Source organism: Callithrix jacchus, chromosome X (assembly GCF_049354715.1).
Source record: "Callithrix jacchus isolate 240 chromosome X, calJac240_pri, whole genome shotgun sequence".
Classification (NCBI taxonomy): Eukaryota; Metazoa; Chordata; class Mammalia; order Primates; family Cebidae; genus Callithrix; species Callithrix jacchus.
The window spans coordinates 53,758,184-53,775,172 of NC_133524.1; the positions used below are offsets into that span (position 1 = coordinate 53,758,184).

Consider the following 16,989-nt stretch of genomic DNA (forward strand, 5'->3'; position numbering starts at 1 on the left):
TTCTTGCCTTATGACAGCATCTGGTTTTCCAAGGATGTCAGGCTAGAGGCTCAAGGGCATCCCAATCTCTTCTACCAATCCTCCCACCTACCGCTTTTTGGCGATTTCATTCTGCCGTTTCACCTTCTCTTCCTCAAACTCCCGGATGTTGCGTACACCAATCTCCCGACAAAACTCTTCAAACACCTCATCCTCTACCTGAGAAGAGAAGCCAGGGAGGGCACCAGCCCTTTTAGTCTGTCCTGCTTCCAGTCCCAGTCCTGCCCTGATGCACATGCCGGTATGGCCCACACCCTACCAACCTGGTTCATCTTCTCCTTCAAGTCTTTCATTTCCCTTTCTCGGCTCTGAATGATCCTCTTGATATCATTAATGCGAGGCCCAAAGTTGGCTAGCTCACTCTCCAGCTTGGATTTCTCCTACAGGCAATGGGTTGAGAGGACAAAGCAGACCAGGATCCTTGGAGGAAAAGCTACCTTGACCGCATTGGCCCCACAGTCAGGAAGGGCTAGCTCTCCACAACTGAGAGACCCTGGCTTAGCACTACCGCTCTAGTCAAGTCTTCATGATGTTGCACTGGAGCCATCACATGGCTTCTTCCCTGGCATCCAGTTCAGCCAGCTTCAATCCACAGGGCTGGGCACACAGTAAACATCATTAAGTATAGGTCCCATACTTTGCTCTATAATCCCTGGGGCCAGAGTTGTTTGGGAATTCAGTTTAGAGTTTTTGAGTTTAGAAAAAGGAGATTAAATGATATATACATACACACACTGCATAACACCTCTAGGGTGGTCTGGGGAAGTACTCAATAAAAAAAATAAAAACCATTAATATACCTAGAACAGTGGCCCATCCCCCCAAAACACAGGCAGGGACTGAAATGCCCATAGCTCACTTCCAAAAATTCAAATTTGTTGAATGAGCAAATTATGCCAACAATAGCACCTAACATAAACTCAACACATAGTAGTCTTAAGCACTTTACATGTTAACTCATTCAATAATGACCCTATAAAGTAGGTATTTATTTTGAGACACAGTCTCGCTCTGTCACTCAGGCTGGAATGCAATGGCACGATTTTGGCTCACTGTAACCTCCACCTCCTGGGTTCCAGCAATTCTCCTGCCTCAGCCTCCCAAGTAGTTGGGATTACAGGCACCTGCCACCACGCCCGGCTAATTTTTTGTATTGTTAGTAAAGATAAGGTTTCACCATGTTGGCCAGGCTGGTCTCTAACTCCTGACCTCAGGTGATCCACCTGTCTCAGCCTCCCAAAGTGCTGGGATTATAGGCATGAGCCATCGCATCCAGCTGAGTAGGTATTATCTTAACTCCTGATTCATAGATAAAGATGTAAAAGTTGACACTGAGAGGTGAAATTATTTGTCTAATGTCATACCCAAGGTAGAGCCAAGCTCTAAATTCCTGGCTGTCTGACTCTATGCTATACTTGGCAACCTGGGGCAGGCTGGGAGGAGACAGGGAAGTGAAACAAGTTCCCCACCCCCAGAGAAACACAGGCCAGGAATGTGTGGATGGCCTTTGGAGAACAGGGCTGAAGGCCAGGCCCCACCTGCAGATTCAGGGCTAGATGTCGTGTCTTGGTCTGTTCTAGGTCACTCTGGGAGTACTTGAGACGCATCTGCAGTCCATGGGCCTGAGACTGCACCTGACGCAGCTCTGCCTCTTTCCGTTTTGCCTTCATCTGCTCCTGAAGTGAAAAAGAAAGAAAGGCTAGGTGGTAAGGTGGTGGCTGACCTAGGCTTAGAACCCCCACTGCTAAAAACAGCACTGCCTGTGACTTACTTTCAGCTCCTCTGTCAAGCGCTCCTTCTTCTCTTTCAATTTGTCAACTGCTTTCTCATCCCAGCGCCGCGCCTTGGCCTTCAGGTCACTGGCCCCACCAGAGATTACCCCTGACTTCTGGAATAGGGTTCCATCCAGTGCCACTGTCTAAACACAGCAGGGGCAACAGAGAAGAGGGAGAGAAGCTGAACAAATGAATCTCCAGTGTTAAGCCTGTCCGGCTCCAACCTGGGCAAGGGAATCCACACCTTGTGGCGCTGGTGGCCTCCAAAGGCAATGCGGCGGGCATCCTCTACATTGTCACAGACAAGGGCATTGCCACAAGCATACTGCAAGGCCTTTTTGATGTGAGGTGGCTCATAGCGAATCACATCAATCACTAGCTTGGCCCCCTTCAGCTCCCGGAGTTTCTCATCTGTAGGCTTCACCTGTGGGGAGAAGCTCAGTCAGTGGCAGAACACATACATGGAGTACTAGAGGGGCCCTTGAACACTGGCCTGACCCAATCCCCAATAAGCCTCACCTCCAGGTAGTCAAGAGGCAAGAAGGTCTCAGGCTCCCCACGCTGCTCCTTGATATACTGAATACAGTCCCGGCCTGTCTTCTCTGAGTCCACAATAATGGCATCCATGTTCTTGCCCAAAACCTTGGTTACAGCAATCTGATACTTCTTTTGTGTGGGCTGGCATAGGTCAATGAGTCGGCCATACTGAGTAAAGTAGGAAGGGAAAACTGAAGCATGAGGCTTTTGGGAGCTGGTTCAGGAATCCTAATTCCCAGTGTGGAAAGGGGGATAGACTAAAATCTAAATCACGAAGCAAATGCAACTGTATTGCCTAGTGGTAAAGATAACCTAATACCGAGCATGGTGGTGTGTATTTGTAATCCTAGCTACTTGGGAGGTTGCAGTGGGAGGATTGCTTAAGCCCAGAAGTTAAAGACCAGCCTGGACAACATAATGCGACCCTGTCTCAAAACAAACAAACAAAAAAGCCTGGGCACAGTAGCTCACACCTGTAATCCCAGCACTTTGGGAGGCTGAGACAGACGGCTCACCTGAGGTCAGGAGTTCAAGATCAGCCTGGCCAACATGGTGAAACCCCGTCTCAACTAAAAATACAAAAAAAATTAGCAAGGCGTGGTGGCACACCCCTGTAAGCCCAGCTACTCAGGAGGCTGAGGCAGAAGAATCGCTTGAACCCAGGAGGCAGAGGTTGCAGTGAGCTGAGATTGTGCCATGGCACTCCAGCCCAGGCAAGAAGAACGAAACTCCATCTCAAGAAAAACAACAACAACAACAAAACAGACCATTAGTTCTGCACCTACGTAATCCTACTCTATCTGAATGGGACTGTATGGACTGAGGAATAGGCAATTGCAGACTAGATGGCTGCGTGCACTCTAGACCAGCACAGTGGCCAATCCTAATGTCCCTTCCAAAGGTGGAAAAGTTTGGGTAAGAGAAGGGAGATAAAGAAATGAGAGTTATGTAATGAGGGAAACTCAATATTACATTAACACCTCAAAAGAGGTTCAGAGCAAGAGATGATATTGTCTCTTAGCACAATTATCCTAGATGCCTGAAAGTGTGAAGCTATGTTTGCTGAGAACACTCCTGGTTTTGGAAGCTAATGAGATTGAATAGAAGCCTGCAAACCTGAATGGCCTTGCCCTAAAAGACATATTCATGATATCATGGACTAACTATTAATTATGACTGAACGCAATTCTATTAACATGCCAGTATCTTTCTACCTTTTTTGTTTTTTTGTTTTGAGACAGTCTCACTCTTGCCCAGGCTGGAGTGCAGTGGCACAATCCCAGCTCACTGCAACCTCTGCCTCCTGGGTTCAAGCGATTCTCCTGCCTCAGACTCCCAAACAGCTGGGATTACAGGCGCCCGCCACCATGTCCAGCTAATATTTGTATTTTTAGTAGAGACAGGGGTTTGACCATGTTGGCAGGCTGGTCTCGAACTCCTGACCTCAGGTGATCTGCCCACCTTGGCCTCCCATAGTGCTTGGATTACAGGCATGAGCCACTGCTCCCTGCCTCTTTCTACATTACATGATTGTTCTGATGCAAGGGATCTGTGTTTGAAGACCAGAGTGGACTGTGGTATTATGAAATACATATTTAGTCTTCTACACCAGAGTTCCTGACACACAACTAAAACCCTTAGAATCTCGGAAATGAGCAGTGTCTTTTGCACATTAATGAGACGATTATGGCTGGAGGCCCATAGTCAGCTTCTAGATAGGGGCTGGTTACCAGAAAGACCAAGGCCTGATTAGATTTGGGACTCTTAGCTCCACCTCCACAACCTTCAGGAGGGGAGAGGGTCCTGAAGGTTGAACTGATCACTGTTGGCTGATAATTTGATCAATCATGACTACATAATGAAACACCTGTGTGAAGGTACCTGGAGGGTGGCTTGCCAGATTGGGCATTTGGAAGATTCACACCTCTTCTCTCATACCTTACCTTATGCATCCATCTGGCTGTTCTCTGTATCCTCTGTAATATCCTTCATAATAAATGGGTAAATGTAAGTAAAACATTTTCCTGAGCTCTGTGAGCTGCTCTAGTAAATTAATTGAACCCAGGCAGGGACTCTCAGGAACTGTAATTTATAGGTCAGTCAGAACCACAAGTCACAATGTGAGACTTGCAACTGGCATCTGAAATCTTGGACTGAGCCCCTAACCTGTGGGATCTGATGCTATCTCTAGATAAACAGTGTTAGAGTTGAACTGAATTATAGGTCACCCAGCTGGTGTCTGCTGGAGAATTGCTGGTGTGTGAGGAAAAACCCCCACACTTCTGGTGTCAGAAGTGAAGTGTTGTGCTGGTTGTGTGAGAGTAGAAAAAACACTTTGGTTTTTTTCCTGTCTCACAGAAGAAAACAGCTCCCATGCTATAAAGCAAAAGCCTATTCTGGCTCCCAAGCAATGACTTCAGGCAGTCGTGTCTGAATCCAAAATCATCTTTCTAAACCTCACATTTACCATTTTACACACTGCTGTCACCCAGGCACTATGCCAAATATCTTATATTTATTATTTCAAATTCTCTTAGGCCCTGAGCAAAATAAATCCGGCTGGGTGTGGCGGCTCACACCTGTAATCCTAGCACTTTGGGAGGTCAAGGCAGGCGGATCACTTGAGGTCAAGAGTTCAAAACCAGCCTGGCCAACATGGAGAAACCTCATCTCTACTAAAAATACAAAAAAATTATCTGGGCATGGTGGTGGGTACCTGTAATCCCAGCTACTTGGGAGGCTGAGGCAGGAGAATCACTTGAATCTGGGAGGTGGAGTATGCAGTGAGCCAAGACTACGCCACTGTACTCAGTCTAGGCAACAGAGTGAGACTCCATCTCAAAATAAATATCTTTTACCAGTTCCTTTCCTGCAGCCTCCAAAGCCAAGCCTGGTTCCCTAAGAACTATCACATAAGAGGGCAGAGACCGACTCTAATTCATACTTATCTCCCCAGCAGTGCCTAGAAGAGTTTTGTGGAACCCAACTAAATTGAACCCAAGTATGGCATAATATTCAGGGAACCTGGGAACTCAGGATTTGGTGAAAGAGGCCAAAAGATCAAGAGATCTGATAAAGCTCAGGGTGTCCCTAAAAGCTACTGGGCTGGTTAGTACATGCCAAGGGAGCCCATATAGAAGACCGCACACAGCTACCTCCTGGGAGAGTAATTCCAGCCCTGTGGCCCCATATGCTTCCAAAATCTTCCCTGGTTTTCCAATTCCTCTCCCAGAGGCATGGACACAGCAAAACAAACCCTTCAGAAAGATGCAATTGGTATGATGAAAAGAACATGAGTGCCTAGTATGACAGGCACTCATTTGAAAAATTAAAAAAAAAAAAATTAACATGAGCTTAGGAGAACATGTTGGGTCTGTACTACAGTTCTTTCATTTAGAAGTACTGCTTTTTTAAACCTCGCCAAGCCTCAATTCCCACAACAATAAAAATGGGACTGGCAACCCTGTCCTCAGAGGGCTGCTGGGAAAATCATGTGACAGTGAGTCTAAGCGCTCAGGAAATGAGTTCCCTCTCCGCTCTTACCACAGAGCCAGGGTAAAGGCGCTTGATGCTCTCCATTATCTCTGCCTTTCGCTGCTGGCGGCTGCTCTCCTGTCGGTCAATGCGAGCATCCCCTAGCTGCTCCATCACCTGGTTCAGTTCCTTATTGATTTCATCAATACGCCGCTTGGCCATCTCCACCTCCTCTGTCAGCTCCCCCTCTAGCTTCTTCTGCTCTTCTAGGGACTGCCTACAAAGTGAGGGCACATAGGAATTACTCCTGCTGGTGAGAAAACACTTCTGGCTCAGAGAGGCTCTGGAGGTCCTTTGTGAAGAGGGGCAGGACAGGCAGGGTCACAAGAACAGGCCTAGAAGTAAGGGGGACAGTTGCAGAGCTACATACTTGCTAGTGGTGATGTATTCTTCCAGTTTCTCAATCCGCTTCTGATTCTCTTCAATTTCCCGCAGCTTTTGCTTGATTTTGGCCTAGGAAACAAACATATCCCATCATCAGGGCTGCACAAGTTTATGCCAAGACCATGGGGACCCTGAGTAACACCCCTTATGTGACCACTCATCCAAGAGCCCAACAGTCCAGGACAATCTATCACTAATATAGGAGACCTACTAAAAAGTAGACATAGGAGCCAGGACCAGTGGCTCACTCCTGTAATCCCAGCACTTTGGGAGGCCAAGGTGGGCAGATCACGAGATCAGCCTGGCCAATATGGTAAAACCCTGTCTCTACTAAAAAAATACAAAAATTAGCCAGGTATGGCGGCACATGCCTATAGTCCCATCTCCTCAGGTTGAGGCAGGATAATCACTTGAACCCAGGAAGCAAAGGTTGTAGTCAGCTGAGATCAAGCCACTGCACTCCAGTCTGGGTGACAGAGCAAGACTCCATAATCAAAAAAAAAGCATAGAGGTTAACTGATGATGGGGGCCTCCCAGATCTCCAGAACCTCTCACAGGTGTTCTACCCAGCCCAGGCAACTTCCTCACCAACCATGGAGGCTCAAATCAAAATAAAGCTTCATAGGCCTGTCTGCACCTCCGTTTCCTTACCTGCAAAATATGGGTAATCTCCATTGCATAGAACATACATTAAGTGCTTAATATAGGGTCGCTATTAATATTAGTGACTACCACATTCTTTTAGAAAATTATTTTTTGGCTGGGCGCAGTGGCTCACACCTGTTAATCCCAGCACTTCAGGAGGCCAGAGCAGGCAGATCATGAGGTCAGGATTTTAAGACCAGCCTGACCAACATGGTGAAACCCCATCTCTAACTAAAAATACAAAAATTAGCCAGATGTGGTGGCGCCTGCCTGTAATCCCAGATACTCAGGAGACTGAGGCAAGAGAATTGCTTGAACCTGGGAGGCAGAGGTTGCAGTGAGCTGAGATTGCGCCACTGCACTCCAGCCTGGGAGACAGAGCAAGACTCCATCTCAAAAAAAATTTTTTTTTAATTATTTTTTAAAATTTCATGGACTGCAAGTCCATAAAAAAACTAAATTAAAAATGGACTGCAAGTCCATTTAAAAAAAAGTACCGTAAGTCCATAAAAAAATAAAATAAAATAAAATTTGAGATAGGTTCTCACTGTTGCTCAAGCTGATCTCAAACTCCTGGCCTCAAGTGATCCACCATGCCTGGCTAACATTCTTTTAAATATTTAAAAGTGCTTAGCAGAATGCCTAGAACACTGTACACTCCTGGGACACTGTGACAACTTTCTATCACTGTTATTACAATATTGATATCAGGGAGGCAGTAAGTGAAGTATATTTGGTAAGAGTGTGGGCTTTAGAGCAACACTGTCCAGGTTCTGGTTCTGCTATTTAATAGTTATGTGAGTGGCTGGGCGCAGTGGCTCACATCTGTAATCCCAACACTTTGGGAGGCTGAGGTAGGCAGATAGCTGAGGCAGGCAGATAGCCAAGGCAGGCAGGAGTTTGAGACCAGCCTGAGCAACAAGGCGAAACCCTGTCTCTACAAAAAATTAGGAGGCTGAGGCAGGTGGATCACTTGAGGTCAGGAATTCAAGACTAGCCTGGTCAACATGGTGAAACCCCATCTCTACTAAAAATACAAAAAATTAGCTGGGCATGGTGGTGCATGCCTGTAATCCCAGCTACTCAGGAGGCTGAGGCAGGAGAATTGCCTGATCCCAGGAGGCAGAGGTTGCGGTGAGCCGAGATCGTGCCATTGCACTCCAGCCTGGGTAACAAGAGCAAAACTCTGTCTCAAAAAAAAAAAAAAAAAAAAATTCCATCTCTACTAAAAATATAAAAAATTTAGCCAGGTGTGGTGGTACCCACCTGTCACCCCAGCTCCTTGGGTGGTGGCTGAGACTTAAGAATCACTTGAAAAAAAAAAAAAAAGAATCACTTGAACTGGGCCGAGAGCGATGGCTCATGCCTGTAATCCCAGCACTTTGGGAGACCGAGGAGGGTGGATCAGCTGAGGTCAGGAGTTCGAGACCAGCCTGACCAACGTGGTGAAACCCTGTCTCTACTACAAATACAAAAATTAGCCAGGTTGGTGGCTGGCACCTGTAATCTCCTCAGCTACTCGGGAGGCTGAGGCAGAATTGTCTGAACCCAGGAGGCAGAGGTTGCAGTGAGCCAAGATTGTGCCACTGCACTCCAGCCTGGGCAACAAGAGTAAAACTACGTCTCAAAAAAAAAAAAGGAATCAGTTGAACGTGGCAGGCAGAGGTTGCAATGAGTCGAGATCATGCCACTGCACTCCAGCCTGGGCAACAGAGTGAGACTCTGTCTCAAAAAGAAAAGTAGCCAGCCATGGTGGCAAGCACCTCTTGTCCTGGATACTTGGGAGGCTCTGGCAGAAAGATCGCTTTGATCCTGGGAAGTCGAGACTACAGTGAGCCATGGTCACACCACTGCATTTCAGCCTGCATGACAGAGAAAAGACCCTGTCTCAAAAATAACAATAACTCCTTGTGACCTTAGGCAAATTACTCTGTGTCGTCATTTCCTCATTTGTGAAATAGGGTAATAGTAGCCATTCCATAAAAGTAATCATAAATGATTAAATGAGTAAATACATGTAAAGAACACTGCCTATCATATAGTAAGTGCTCAACAGATGTGAGCTATTGTCATTATCATTAAGACTATCAGCCACACCCATAATCCCAGCACTTTGGGAAGCCAAGATGGGTAGATCACTTGAGGCCAGGAGTTCAAGACCAACCTGGCCAACATGGAGATACCCCAGCTCTACTAAAAATACAAAAAAAAATTAGCTGGGCATGGTGGCAGGTGCCTGTAATCCCAGGTACTCGGGAGGCTGAGGTAGGAGAATTGCTTGAACCTGGAAGGCAGAGGTTGTGGTGAGCCAAGGCTGAATCACTGCACTCCAGCCAGGGTAACAGAATGAGACAGTGTCCCAAAAAAAAAAAAAAAAAAAAGACTATCATTACACGCTGGGTATCTCTCATCCAAAATGCTTGGGACCAGAAATCTTTCAGATTTTGGTTTATTTTGGATTTGGGATGCTCAACCTGTACTTCCTTTTATGTGGACCATCAACCACAATAACTGTAGCCCACCTCTGTCTCTACTTTCTTCCGTTCTTCCAGATCCAAACGGTCCTGGTCAGCTTTCTGGTCTCGATTGAATTTCTCTAGCTCCTGGGCCAGGGTAGCTGCTCTCTTGCTGGCTTCTTCTTTCAACCGGTGGTATTTCTTCACCTGTGTTAGGGACAGGGAAAGAGAACAGGGTTGACCAAGTCAGCAGATGTCAGCCCCAGGGACCTCCTCCCTGCCAACCCCTTCCAGAACTTACCTGATTTTCCTCCAAGGTCAAATCTCTGCCCTGACTCTGACTCTCCTCTTCCATCCGTTCTTCAAACTCCTGCCGGGCCTTCTCCACTGACAGCATCTCCTTCTCCAGCTCATCCATGTCACCTTTACGCTTCTTGTAGTGCTTCTGAGCATTCTGCAGAGACTTCTTGGCTGCTTCCAGCTTCTTGATTTTGTGGGAGGTATTCTCCTTGGCTTTGATGTACTGAGGCCGCTTCTGGTTCAATTCTGAATCCTTCTCCCTTTTGCCAGAGGGGCGGAGGAAACCAGTGAACATTTTGGAAGAAGGGAGGGTTCCCAGGCTTTTTACCCAAAGGGGAGTTTAAGCCCCTCAGCCAACCTCAGGGAATTAAAGAACAAGGACATGATACCCCACAGATGCTAAAAAAAGGGGCAGTCTGACTACTCTCTGGAAGGTATGACTTCACCCTGGCATTCCAGCCACTCCATAAGGAAAAGCTACCAACTCTGCCTCAACCCTGGCCAGGACACTAATTAACAACTCCCAAGAACATCCTGTATTTACTTAGTTGGCCCCTGTCTGATCTAACCTTTTCAAATTCCTATCCTTTAAACTTCTAGCTTCAGTTTTCCTCTTCTAGGAAGGCCTTCCCAGCCATTCCATTGGCTCGGCCTCACACTGCTTCCTCTTTCTTGGCAAGGCCACCACCCCTTTTGAGTTCTCCCTCATCTGAGCACCTGTCTACCCAGGGCCTGATTGCTTAAATATTCTATTTGTCTAAACTGCAAGTCAAGAAATGGGCTTGGTTCTTATAAAAGCAAGTCAGGAAAATAACACAAATAAGCGGGCTCATAGGAACCCTAATGAACAGCATGGCCTCCTGGTTTCCCACAAGTTGCAGGCCCAGGTCCACCTCTTACTTGATCTCTTTCTCAATCTGCTGCTGCTCCCGCATCATTTTGCCCAGCTCCTTCTTCTTTTCCTTCAGCTCATCCTCCACTTTGTCCATACGCTTCTTGTCCTTCTCGATCTCCTTGTTCTTAGAGGCCAGTTCCTTGTTGAGCTTCTCAATTTCCACTTCATTATGGTAAAGCTTAAAGAGCTGCAGCTGTACCTGAGCTCGTACTACCTCATCCTTCAGGCGCTGGTAGCGGTCAGCCTGTGTAAACAGGGGAATGGTGGCAGGGGTGCATCGATAAGGCACTGGCTCCATCCTGGTCCCTCAGATCCAAGAGGTAGGTTGGCCACCTACCTCTTCTTTCTCCTGCTTTGCTTCCTTGCGTTCAGCTGCAATATTTTTCTTGCGATGGTAATTAAACTGTGTGTCCTCTTCGGCCTTCACCATTTCCTTCTTTCGCTTGTCATACTCCTGTGCCAGCTCCCCAGAGCGACTAATCTCTTCAAATAGAGCTGTCCTCTCTTTGGGGTTCTTCATGGCAATAGATTCCACAGCACCCTAGTAAAGGTCGAAACACTCTTCCACTTCAGACACCAGCCAGCCCAGTTCACCTTACCTATTTACACTCCTTCATCCAAAAAAGTTCACTGACGTTCTCTCCCACACCCCTGGTGCCACATTTCACACTGGGCTTTGAGGACAAATTCCTTGCCCTCTGTGGAGCACAGGGAGCCAAAGGGAAGGGACAAACACAAAGATAACACAGTGTTACATGCAGTAACAGAAACAGCACATGAAAAGGACAAAATGAAGCTTGGGGGTAGGAGACTGACAGGGATAGCTACCTCAGAATGCTTCCCAAAGGTGACATCTGTGCTGAGTTTGGAAGATGGGAGGAAACTAACCAAGAAAATAAAAGACAAAAGATGGCCAGTCATGGTAGCTCATGCCTGTAATCCCAGCACTTTGGGAGGCCAAGGCAGGAGGATCACCTGAGGTCAGGAATTCAAGACTAGCCTGTCCTAAATGGTGAAACCCCGTCTCTAGCAAAAATACAAAACTTAGCCAGGTGTGGTGGCAGGTGCCTGTAGTCCCAGCTACTCGGGAGGCTGAGGCAAGAGAATCGCTTGAACTTGGGAGGTGGAGGTTGCAGTGAGCTGAGATCGTGCCACTGCACTCCAGCCTGGGTAACAAGGGAAACTCCGTCTCCAAAAAAAAAAAAAAAAAAAAAGGTTATTCCATGTAGAGGTAAATTAATATGCAAAGACCTGTAGGCCAAAGAAAGCAGGTGAATTTGCAGAACGATAAACGGTTTAAGTAGGCTGCAGTGCAAGGCTGGAAGAGAAGAGCATACAGATGGTATTTGGATTTCGATGATATTTCCCAAATGATAGGCTTAGAAATTTGGATCTCATCCTAAGGCAACAGTTCTCAAATTTCAGCCAGCATCATAATAACAGGGAGAGCTTGGTAAAACACAAACTGCTCTGCCCCACCCCACAGTTCCTTCCAAGTCAGGAGGTCTAGGATAGGGCCCGAGAATGTGCATTTTCTAACATGTTCCCAGGTAATGTTGATACTGCTGGTGTGGAGACTACAGTTTAAGAACCACCACTGTAAGGCAATAAGGAATCACTGAAATGCTTTAAGGAAAAAAGGGAGGGGAAATAAAACAAATGTGTGTCCTCGTAAGATGAACCTGGCTCAGGGGCCATACTTGAGTCGGGAAGCTCAGTGAAGAAGATGCTACATTAGTTCAAGGGAGAGATGATAAAGCCTGAGATGAAGCAGGCACAGTAGGGATGGGACATGGTCTGGCAAAAACCAGATAGCCAACTGTTAAAACCGCCCACCTGGAAAACGAGGAAGTTACGAGCTTTGATGAGAATGCCCAACTTCTCTAATTCCTCACTGTACTCATGTAGCTGGACCACTTTGTTGTTGATCTTGTACTCAGAGGAACCCCCTACAAAACAATGCATGAGTTGGCAAGGGTCAGGCCTCCTTCCTGTCCCAGGCAACTAGTCTAGCCACCTCCCAGGACCCAAAGAGAGCCTTCTGGCAAGCCTCACCCACCTACAATGACACGGGCAAAGGTGCGGTCCTCAGCTCCCTCCTCAGAGTAGACCATGCTGACGAAAGCCCGGTTGGCAGCTGGCTTGCCCACAGGAGCTCCATGGATCAGGTCCCGCAGGGTCTTTACCCTCAGGTTGCTGGTTTTCTCACCTAGCACAAAGCTGATGGCATCCATGAGATTTGACTTACCTAAGGGAAGAAGGGACAAGGCAGTAGAGGGAAAGTCAGAATGAAGAGGAGAGGAAAAGGAATAAAGATATTGAGACAAACAAGAATTTCCCCTAATCACTCAGTACTCAAACTAATGGGAGGAGAGATTACTCCTCTGCCCCCATAAAGACTGAGCACAACCAAAGCTCTGGGTCAAAGGCTTAAGAAAAACAGTCCTCCTGCAGTTACTGTATAGCAGTCAGAAGCTATACAATAGAAACCAGGCCAAGCATAGTGGCACACACCTGTAATCCCAGTACTTTGGAAGGCCGAGGCAGGGAGATCGCTTGAAATCAGGAGTTTGAAATCAGCTTCGACAACAAGGCAAAACCCAGTCTCTACTAAAACTTTAAAAATTAGCTGGGCCTGGTGGCATGCACCTGTAGTCCCAGCTACTCAAGAGGCTGAGGAGGGAGGATCACTTGAGCTCAGGAGTTCAGGGCTGCAGTGAGCTACGAGGACACCACTGTACTCCAGCCTGGGCAACAGAGCAAGACTAACTTGAACCTAAACAAGCCTTTAGACTTATCTTCCAGTTTCTAGGAAATACAGCAATACAATATAGAGAAATATAGTAAGGTTTCCTCATGGAAACCTTAACATGAACACAGAACATGGGATGTTCTACAAGACAAATGGCCTGATCTTTTCAAAACGTCAGTGTCGGCTGGGCGTGGTGGCTCATGCCTGTAATCCCAGCACTTTGGGAGGCTGAGGCGGATGGACCATGAGGTCAGGAGATGAGACCATCCTGGCTAACACAGTGAAACCCCGTCTCTATCAAAAAATACAAAAAATTAGCTGGGCATGGTAACATGTGCCTGTAGTCCCAGCTACTCAGGAGGCTGAGGCAGGAGAATCGCTTGAACCTGGAAAGCAGAGGTTGCAGTGAGCCAAGATCGCGCCACTGCACTCCAGCCCAGGCAATAAAGGGAGACTCCGTCACAAACAAACAAACAAACAAACAAACAAAAAAAGTGTCTAAAATGAAAGGTTGAGAGAACCATTCCAAACCATGAGAGATTTCTGAGACATAGGCAAACAGTGCACAAACTCTGACTCGACTCTGGTTCCAAAACAACAAAAAGACATTTAGGAAGCAAATTAAGAAAGCTTAACTATAAACTGGAGTCTGGGCGTGGTGACTCAAGCCTGTAATCCCAGCACTTTGAGAGGCCAAGGCGGGTGGATCACCAGGTCAAGAGATCGAGACCATCCTGGCCAACATGGTGAAACCCCATCTCTACTAAAAATACAAAAATTAGCTGGGTCTGGTGGCGTGTGCCTGTAATCCCAGCTACTCAGGAGGCTCAAGCAGGAGAATCACTTAAACCCAGGAGGGGGAGGTTATAGTGAGCCGAGATTGCGCCACTACACTCCAGCCTGGGCAACAGAGGGAGACTCTGTCTCAAAAAAAAAAAAAGTTTAGATGGGCTGGTGGATAAGGAGGAACAGTTTAGTCTCTATAATTTCTATCTCAAGATTCTCCCTAAACGACTTATATATGACTTCAAACTGAAGATCTGATTTCCAACACCTTTCTACTCAGCCATAAAAAAAGCAGCCCAAGTCCTTCCATGGAGACGGTATAACTATGACTAGGTTGAGCATGGTATCTCACTCCTGTAATCCCAGCACTTTGGGAAGCAGAGGTGGGCAGATCACTTATCTCAGGAGTTTGAGACCAGCCTGGACAACACGGCAAAATCCCGTCCCTACAAAAAATATAAAAATTAACTGGGCATGGTGGCACACTCCAGTTGTCCTGGCTACTCCGGAGGCTGAGGTGGGAGGGTTGCTTGAGCCCGGGAAGTTGAGGCTGCAATGAGCCATGATTGTGCCACTATACTCCAGCCTTAATGACAAAGCAAGACGCTGACTCAAAAAAAAAAAAAAAAAAAAAAAAAAGGCCGGATGAGATGGCTCAAGACTATAATCTCCGTACTTTGGGAGGCTGAGGTGGGTGGATCACTTGAGGTCAGGAATCCAAGACCAGCCTGGCCAACATGGTGAAACCCTATCGCCACCAAAAATACAAAAATTAGCCAAGGTGGTGGTACACACCTGTGATCCCAGCTACTTGAGAGGCTGAGGCAGGAGAATAGCTTGAACCTGGGAGGCAGAGGCTGCAGTAAGCCAAAATCCCACCACTGCACTCCAGCGTGGACCACAGAATGAGACTCCGTCTCCAAAAAAAAAAAAAAAAAAAGCTTGGGCTTAGAACCAACAGACCAGGTTCTAATCTTACTTTCACTACTTCTTAGCTAAGCTTCCATTCCCTCACCTGGAAAAAAGTGAAAAAACCACAACTCACAGGTCTAAAAATATGTGTGGTACATACATCTCTGTTGGAATGGCAGGAGCACAGGCATGGGTTCTGAGAATGATGGACAAGTTATCACACCTCTGTGCCACAGTCTCCTCACGTATAAAATGAAGCTATTGGCATTTCCCTCCTAGGGTCATTTTGAGAATTTAAATGTAAAGGGTCCCTTGGCTGGGCGCAGTGGCTCATGCCTGTAATCCCAGCACTTTGGGAGGCTGAGGCAGGCAGATCACTTGAGTCCAGGAGTTTGAGACCACCCTGGCCAACAGGGCAAAACACCATCTCTACTAAAAATACAAAAACTACCTAGGTGTGGTGGCGCACATCTGTAGTCTCAGCTACTTCGGAGGCTGAGGCACGAAAATCCTTGAACCCAAGAGGCAGAAGTTGCAGTGAGCCAAGATCATGCCACTGCACTCCTGCCTGGACGACAGAACAAGAATATCTCAAGAAAAAAAAGAAGAGTCCCAATAAATAAAGTACTTGACACACACAGTAGGTAATTAATTAATGAGTCCTATCCTAACATAATTCTAGACTCAGCTCGTCTCCCTCATCACAGCAGGACTAGCATACCATGCAGACCAGGAGTCAGTCAGCCTTTTAGGAACCAATATCCAACCCTTAGGCTTCTCCCATCATTTCCAGGGATGACAAAAACATCTCACAACCACAGGCCTCTCTAATCACAATCAATCTTGTAAACATTTTTATAATATATATTATGGACTGAACACCAGTAAAACTTCTCAAGGAATGTCTGCTTTACAGTATTCACAGACCAATGAAGATATAAAAACAGACACCATCAATACAGGACTTAAAACATTAATGTGTGCCAAGTGTCTACGGTATGCCACAGAGGAAGAGGGCAAAGGGACTACAAGTTCCCTGTGAACATGGACTTGGTTTATTCTATTCTCCGCTGTCTCCACAACTTGAAATTGAAAAACTCCTGATAAATAAGCATTCAACAAATTTGGTAAAACAATGAGTTTCGGCTTTTGACGGGTTCGGTGCTGAGAGTTCGAGGCAACTACCTTTACTATAACGGTTAGGGGTGGGGATCGAGACCTCAAGCACTCTAAAGACCGGAGCGCTGGGTATGAAATTCAAAAGTGGCGCCTTGGGAGGGGAGTAAAAAGGAAAGAGTTGGAGTATACCAATGCAAGGCAGGAGGGGACGCTGGGCTGAAACAGAAGTGCACCGTTTGGGACCGGAGGCCACAGGAGAACTACGACCTGTCCCCACATTTTCCGGAGAGAGTCAAATAAAGCTGGGAAGCCGGCTCGGGCCGGTCCAGCCGGGAGCCGCGTGGCGGGGGACTGGCAGCTGGCGGGCAGCTGGCTCCGGACGCGCCTCCTTTGGCGGGAGGGGGAAGTGGGCGGGGTAACGGGCAGCTCGGCCAGTACCACTCGGACAGGGCGGGGGCCGCGAAGGAAGCCGCAAAAGTGACACCTGGAAGGGGTTCGAGTTAGAGCACCTGCGCGGGGAGAGCGGGTTCCAGCAGAACCCCCTGTGGAGGGGCAAGGAACCCGTAAGGGTCCTCGACGTTTCAGGTTACATGGGCCGAGGTGCACTACTCCAGCACCGGATAGGGGGTCCAGGCCGGGACTAAGCAGGGCCGCAGCCAGGTTTATCTCACCAGAGCCATTTGGGCCAATGATGGCGGTGAACCTCTGAAATGGTCCGATAATCTGTCGACCCTTGTAAGACTTAAAGTTCTCGATCTCAATCAGTTTCAGGAACCCCATGACGGCCGTGGCGCCGGTGGCAATACGACAGGCCGCGCCGTACGACCGGGAACTGAGATAGTCCGCGCGGGAAAC

General features: G+C 47.3%; 1 protein-coding gene across 1 annotated transcript in view; it reads right to left on the bottom strand.

Moving 5' to 3' along the window:
• SMC1A (structural maintenance of chromosomes 1A) overlaps positions 1-16,980 on the bottom strand; it is a 44,482-nt gene extending 27,502 nt beyond the window's left edge. Inside the window, exons 1-15 of the mRNA XM_002762903.6 lie at positions 16,806-16,980; positions 12,625-12,813; positions 12,402-12,514; positions 10,903-11,106; positions 10,571-10,809; positions 9,672-9,930; positions 9,437-9,577; positions 6,256-6,338; positions 5,895-6,102; positions 2,334-2,519; positions 2,059-2,238; positions 1,811-1,957; positions 1,578-1,715; positions 303-419; positions 92-198 (exon numbers count right to left, since the gene is read on the bottom strand). Coding sequence (XP_002762949.1) covers positions 92-198; positions 303-419; positions 1,578-1,715; positions 1,811-1,957; positions 2,059-2,238; positions 2,334-2,519; positions 5,895-6,102; positions 6,256-6,338; positions 9,437-9,577; positions 9,672-9,930; positions 10,571-10,809; positions 10,903-11,106; positions 12,402-12,514; positions 12,625-12,813; positions 16,806-16,914 — 2,420 coding nt within the window. The 5' untranslated portion in view covers positions 16,915-16,980. The remainder of the gene's footprint in view (positions 1-91; positions 199-302; positions 420-1,577; positions 1,716-1,810; positions 1,958-2,058; positions 2,239-2,333; positions 2,520-5,894; positions 6,103-6,255; positions 6,339-9,436; positions 9,578-9,671; positions 9,931-10,570; positions 10,810-10,902; positions 11,107-12,401; positions 12,515-12,624; positions 12,814-16,805) is intronic.
• Positions 16,981-16,989: the final 9 nt, after the last annotated feature.